Below are 7270 nucleotides of genomic sequence, written 5' to 3'. Positions count from 1 at the left end.
GGCTTGAGCTTCACGAATGCTGAGCTGCTGAAATTATTGGGAGTGATATGAAGCCCAAAAGTCTAATGAAGCTCAATTGATAGCAAATCTAACCTCCGAATTGTCTCCATCTTCTTTTACGTCCGAAAAGTTAAGAGGCAATACGGTCGGGCATTTATGATCTGTTGACTATATACACTGCCGCGCATAGAAGAATAACAATAGAAGTCTAGATGCTCGCGTAATCGGAGTCGGAGTCGCATTTCAACAGACAGGTGAGCTACTGGCTAAAATTTCTTTGGGCGGGTGTCGGCGGAAGAGGAATTCGGGGCTGCGTGGAGCCCGAAATGCGCAATTTCGACATGATTCTTATACAGATTCGTGTTGGGCATTATATTGTCGCGACTTCCAGACTTCCACCTTTAAATCCCCGTCACTGCACCCCAGCTCTCACCAGTAACCGAGTCCGCATTCCGTCCTCCTCCAGCCCAGTTTCGCTAACAAAGCCCTCGCAACAGCAAGCATGGTTGCCTCTTTTTCCTTGGATATCCCCCTCGATGTTTCCGTCCAAAAGCTGTGGACTGTTCTCGTCAAGGAGTTTCCAAAGTATTATCCGAACCTCTTGCCTGCGGAATATGCAGCTACGGTTGAGTGCTCCGCAACCAAAACTGGCGCAATCAGACTCATCAAGTCTGCTACAGGTGAATTTCCGAGCTCAGCCATTATTTTATAGCCGTGTTTTAAACTTTCTTGAAAGATATGGATGAGATGAATCTTGAAGTTTGAGCAGCAGGTAATGAACACGCGTAGTTGATGATTTGCAGGAGATGGCTCGTACATAAAGGAGCAATTCGAAGAGATAGATGAGGCGAACTACTCAGCAACGGTGAAGGTGATTGAAGCGAAAGGTATGGCGCAGGGGATCGGAGGTCGCAGGTACAAGATTAAGCTGAACGCGGGGCCTGACGGCTCGAGCACTGTAGCAAGCTGGTATGTGGAGATGGGCGAGAGTTCAGACGCCAGCGAAGCCGAAAAGAGCAAGGAAAGACTCAACAAATTCATGAAGCGAGCTGAAGCCTACATTTTGTCTAACGAGGTTGTCGTTGTATAGACTTCCAAATCTACCTAAGGGTGTTTACACACTTGGAGCATTTCACCGCCCTCACTTCTGGCTCAGTTAGCTCAGATGCATTCAATGCACCATGGACACTCATCGGCGACTCTAGTTTGTAAACACCCCAAGTGTGGCTTTCCATTTCGGTATCATGCTTTTATTCGACTCGAGCTATGATAATCATAAAGGACTCTGCTATGATCTTAGTCCACCTTTAGGTTAGGCCACACATGTGTGGCCCTTCTTTCTAGTGTGATCCATGAACCATGAACCATTACATTCTCATAAAGGACTCTGCTATGATCTTAGTCCGCCTTTAGGTTAGGCCACACATGTGTGGCCCTTCTTTCTAGTGTGATCCATGAACCATGCACCATTACATTATGATGTGAACCCAAATAAGATTAGAGTTGCTTTTGAGTGGAGACATGTATTATTTCCTCTTCTTTAAATCATTTTAATTTAATGTGTTTGGTGGTTTGATCAATTTCTTATTTTAATTGCTTTTGGACCTACCATTAAAATTGAGAGAAAATCCACTTTGAGACTCATGCTTGAGGTTTCCAAAATTTATGCCCAATCTATTGGTAACGTTTAATGAGCCAAAACATAAGGGATAATCGTAAGAGGTATTGTTCGCTTTGCGATGGTCATCTTGAATTGTTAATGCTATAAGATAAAAACTATACTAATTAGTAAAGGATATGAGCTAGAAAGGGAGTTTAGCAAGTAAATGAAGTAATTATTACTTTATGATATTATTAGAGGGTTGAGGGCTAGAAAAAAAAGCAATTTATGTTCTTAATACAACGGCATTGAGATATCTAAACCATATCTAGTATGGTGAGCCAAGGTCATTACACCTCCTTCTAGCATAAAATGGAAGATAAAATTGCTAAAGCTTGAGCTAAATCCAAGAAAATAACCTTGAAAGCTAAAACAAGTAGATCATTCTTCAAGCCTAAGCTAAATCCAAGAAAATAACCCTTGAAACTAAAAGCCAACAAATCATTCTTCATCTTCATTATCATCTACTATTACTATTGATGACATCTACATGATCTAATAGACTTGTAAAGAGAAACTTTGAGACATAACGGACTAGAATCTATTCTGGGCTTCCTAAATCTACTCCATCATTGCTTTGTCCTCTTGTAGAATGAACACAACTCACTGACTTTGAGGTTAACACTATTAAATAAAATTTCACCTATCCAAATGAATCATAAAGTATAATGCCCAACCAAATAAATCATAGAGTATAATCTCTGACCAAAGTCCATTTTTCCATTGTAACTTTGAGTGGATCTCCTAGCAAAATAGATATTGAATTCTCCAATTGAATGGATCTCTCTAATTGCATTTGGAGCACTTCCATTCATTTCTAGAAAGCGGAAAAAAGCAACGAAAGGTGAAATTAATGTCTTCTCTAAGACCCAAGCTTGGGGGATTCAACACTAGTAGTGACTTATATATAATGTGTGTGCTTACACCTAAATAACCCCCCTTATATATGAGGTACGCATACCCATTTGGGCTAAATCATGATTGGACATAGTAGCTTAGTGTAACCACTTTTAAGGGCATGCTCTTAAGGTATAGCGGCTCGGCGGATTCAACGAGCTACTAGTGACTTATATATCATGTGTGTGCTTGGACCTAAGTAAACCCCCTGATAAAAGAGGTGCACATTTAAAAATTGTACCATTTGGCCCTTGGGCTAAAGCATGACTAGGTATAGCAGCTTAGTGTAATGACTTTTAAGGGCATGCTCTAAAACTAAGAAAATTAAATACAATGTGGTTAACTTAAATAGTCCATGCAGTGTAACCTTAACCTTGATCTAGGGCATGGAATTCACAATTTAAGGAGCTTATGGTCATTGAATTTTATTATATAGCATGTTTTTTTGTATTTAGAGCTTCTATGATTACTTACACCCAATCATGCTTTCTCTTTTAGTATGTTGTAGGTATAGGTATTTGCTTGAAAAATAACGCATACTCCCCTTGCATATAATACATTGATTTCCTTATAAGAAAGTAGTTGATATAAAATTAAGAGAGAATCTCCCAAGACCTAAGCATCTCTTGCATTTTTTTCACTACTACAAAATGCTATCAATTTCGATGCTAATTTTTGTGTGCTTTTTACTTAGAAAATGTAAAACATCAAAATAATTTTTTATGTCGACAATCATCATAATAAAATATTGATATTTTTGGCTTGATTACATGTTTCAATAAATGTCTAAATAAATGTGAAAAAGTCTCTGTGGAATAAACCTTTCATGGCATCAAAAAGAACAATGATAAAAGCATTAATATTATAGGGGCTAGAATTGATAAACATGATTAAATTGTGGCTCATGTATATCGTATGGGTCATTTGGAAATGTTTGGATGCAATTCACATTTTAGTTCTCCAAAGAAATGTCAGATGATTCTCTATATCTATGGCCAAGTCCAAGCATCTTATGAATTTAAATGCAGATATCCCAAGGCATAATCGTCCTAGAAATCCTCAAATGAGCTCAAAGTATCCTCATTCTAAAAAACATGTATAGAAAATGTATTAGATGTACGAGCTTCCATGTCCGAAAATTTCATTTCTTCCATGGAGTGACGATACAAAGAGCTATCTACCAATGCACAAATTTTTTGCACTTATTCACCGTACATTGATTCTTTGGGTCTCCTGCTATAAATATATTTTTGTAAGTTTTAAGAATAAAAATACCCCTCATTTTGAACTCTCATAGTATACTTACATTTCCAAGGTGGGCCCCCCAAGATATGATTAGTTTTTAATTAAATCACATTCTACTTTTAATTAAAGAATAAAGAAAGGCCGTAGCTATCCAAAAGTCAAAACCATGTTTGATTTTTAGTTTTTTCCTATCATCACAACAACACAAAGCAACTATAGACACGCTTGATAGACGCGCAAAATAGCGGGTGCGTCTATAGGCATTGCTTGAATAGAGAAATTACGAGCGCGTCTAATAGCGCATCTAACAGGTCAGTTATTTGCGCATGTATTGACACGTCTATTAGCGCGTCTACACTGAGAAAATACGGGTCCATCTAATACTGCGTCTGTTAGAGCGTCTATTTGCGCGTGTATTAGCACGTCTATTAGCGCGTCTACACTGAGAATTAGACGCATATTTAGACGCAAAACAAAGAATATAGAAAGTGAGATTTTGGTGTACATCACTGCTTTCCAAACATTGGCCATGATTACCAATGCACATAATTTTTACAAAAACATCAATGCTTTTTTGCAAGCCTACATATACAAGAATTAAGTGCGGTGAGGAGAATGAGACAATATGTAAAATAGTTTTGCCAATATCAATGATGGGTGACGGTTCAATCTCATCCTCAATGAGATCAACCCTTGCCAAACTATCTACTTCAAAATCCAAACAAGTGTTTAGATCTACAAATACATTCAACCCACTACTACTTGTGCTACTCATGTGCTCATCGAAATCAGCATCACCAATGGTAGGCTCGTCCTCATGGGTAATGGCCTCAGTATCTGTATCTCCTATCTCATGATCATCCTCCTCTCTCGTATCACGGTCATCATCACCTCCATGGCCATGATCATCCTCCATACGCTCCATATTAGTAAATGTACTATACATCACTTTGGAACGTGGCATAATAGGTATGACATGCCATCATCTATTATTATCCACCATTGGTTGATAGACAACCTAATTCAAACACAAATACAATCATGTTATTTTCCTTGCATCGAAGGTATCAAATATTTAAAAGCGAGTATTTTCATACGTGTGCACAGTACCTGTTCACATTGTTGCGGTAGTACTAGTGTGTCCTTCCTACTTTGCCAAAACTTTGTGGAGTCAATAGTTACAAAGCCACTTGCATGGCGTTTGATTGTTGCATTAGGGCCTCTTTCCACCACGTCCTCAAACCACTTTACATCCAAAACATACACAAAGAAGCGTCAAAAGTCAAGCTTAATAATATCTTGGATTATGCCACAATAATCATCCATGGCTCCATTGGCTCCCTCAAAGCTAGCAATGACGCTGTAATCTTGTGTGTTTCTCTTATCATCAATCCGTTGTGTTTGAAAATGCTTGCCCTCACACCATATAGCATTGAACATAGTGCACTACACCAAGAAAAAATCAATTAAATAAGCAATCTAAATTATTGAAAGCTCCTAACTTATGCATAACATTCTATATACCGACCTTGCTCATGCATCCCCTAGCATACTCCCATACTTCCATTGTGATATGCATCCCCTCATCTTTCTCTGCTTTCTCCATTTTGTCAAGTAGCCAATCCACATGAATATCCTTTGGAAGTGCTCTTAGATACTAAGGGTATGGCACACGAGATTCGTGGTGTGTACGAAAGAGGGCCCTTTCTTCTTGTCTTCTTGCCTTTGCATCCTCGTATCTTGTCACCCATCTTTTCATCACATCACTATTAAGCACGCAATAGAGGTTGATATTATTAAGCAACTCTGTGTCTATAGAGGCACAATAGAGGTCATCCTTAGGTCTTCATCATCTCTCCATAGTCGTGGGAGAGAGCTATCCACATCAACAAGAAACTCAGAAATATATACAAGTGACTCTTGTACCAACCAACCCTCGGCCATGCTACCTTCGGGTCTTGCATTTTGTCTCACGAAACCCTTCAAGGTCTTCATGAAGCGCTCGAGGAAGAACAACCATCGTGCATGTATAGTACCGTATATAGCAATCTCATCCACCAAATGCACTATAAGATGTAGTTGGCTTGTGAGAATAGAACGTGGAAATGTCTCCTCCACTAAACAAACCACCTCCACTGACATAACTTGAGCATTCTCAAGCGTGGTGGGATCTATTTCCTTTGAGCTCACATACCTAGAAATGAAAAAGTACACCATATTAGCAATATGAACACCTTGCATGGAGCATTGATACGCATCATATTTTGTATCATGTAAAGTACCTCACAAGCTCGCCCATCTTGTAAATACAATCCTTCACGTCCTTCGATGCACTACGAGAAATGCTAGTAGGTAGTATGAACTGAACCCTCGAGGAGGTGGTTGATTAGTTGCTTATAATTATTCACTCACAAATTTGAAAGGAAAAATATATTATGCACATAAAATACTTACTTAGAGCATCTTGTGCCAATCATGAGATTTCAAGCCATATAATTGCTCTACACCTCTTTTCTTTCTCTTTGTAAAGGCCCCCTTCAAACACCTCATGCATCCAGTGGGAGTATGAATTGTAGTAATAGTGCGCTTCACCGCCGCCATCTCTAGCTTTGATAACCTCCACGGTGCACGAGGTAAAAAAACACGCCCATTTGGTCTCTCTTGTGGCCAAGCTTCACGCATCCTCCCTGTGGTACGTAGATCTTCCCTTATGCCTACGGAATCTCGTGTCCCATTCAAATGCTCCCAAATGGTAGATGCCACATTCTTGAAGATATGCATGGGATCAAGCAGGTGATTGATCTTGAGGTGGGACCAATATGGTAAACGATAAAAGATGGAGTATCTAAACAAAAGCTGGTGTTAGCAGGCAATCTTTATTTCCAGCCTATATAGCACATAATAGTTACAAACCCTTACCGGCTCATGCCAAGTGGTGGAGGAGTCGTGGAACCATCCCAAATTCTCATCCATTCTGCAGTGAGTGATTGTGGGAGGACTTCATTCCAAGGGGCAACATATCTAGGATGATCAGGTGGGAGAAATCGATGGTGATTCTCATAGATGACCTTATTCAATGCGTCTGCCTGTGAGGAAACTAGTGAAGGACCACAAATAGGACATGCATGGTAACCCAATGTAGTGAGACCTGAATAATAGACACAATTAAGAGTTGAAGGTGGGTTCAAGGTGCCACATCGGTTGCCTACTCATAATTAAAAGTGCAATGCTTACCTGAACACTCACCATAGCCTGGGAAGTCATGCATCGTCCACATCAAGACTGCTTTGCAATTGAAGTCTCATGACGAGGGAGGCCTGCTCACATCATGCACCTCGATACCTCTCCAAAGTATCTCTAGCTCGTCAATCAAAGGCTCCAAATAAACATCAGGATTTTTGACTTTATGTTTCCCTAGAATTAGAAGGGACAACATAACATGTCCTTTCTTAATAGCCATAGAGGGTG

At 39.6% G+C, this 7270-nt stretch overlaps 1 protein-coding gene across 1 annotated transcript; it reads left to right on the top strand.

Moving 5' to 3' along the window:
• The first annotated feature begins 405 nt into the window (after positions 1-405).
• LOC147893685 (major pollen allergen Cor a 1 isoforms 5, 6, 11 and 16-like) lies at positions 406-1580 on the top strand. Its single transcript, XM_087386411.1, has 3 exons — positions 406-680; positions 804-1311; positions 1414-1580. Exons 1-2 carry the CDS (start codon positions 503-505, stop codon positions 1088-1090), a joined length of 465 nt encoding a protein of 154 aa, XP_087242537.1. The 5' UTR covers positions 406-502; the 3' UTR covers positions 1091-1311; positions 1414-1580.
• The last annotated feature ends 5690 nt before the right edge of the window (positions 1581-7270 follow it).

This window comes from Dipteris shenzhenensis, chromosome 15 (assembly GCF_047967505.1).
Source record: "Dipteris shenzhenensis isolate YYH24624 ecotype China chromosome 15, Dip_SZ_1.0, whole genome shotgun sequence".
NCBI classification, from domain to species: domain Eukaryota; kingdom Viridiplantae; phylum Streptophyta; class Polypodiopsida; order Gleicheniales; family Dipteridaceae; genus Dipteris; species Dipteris shenzhenensis.
This window is presented reverse-complemented; position numbering and strand designations above follow the sequence as displayed.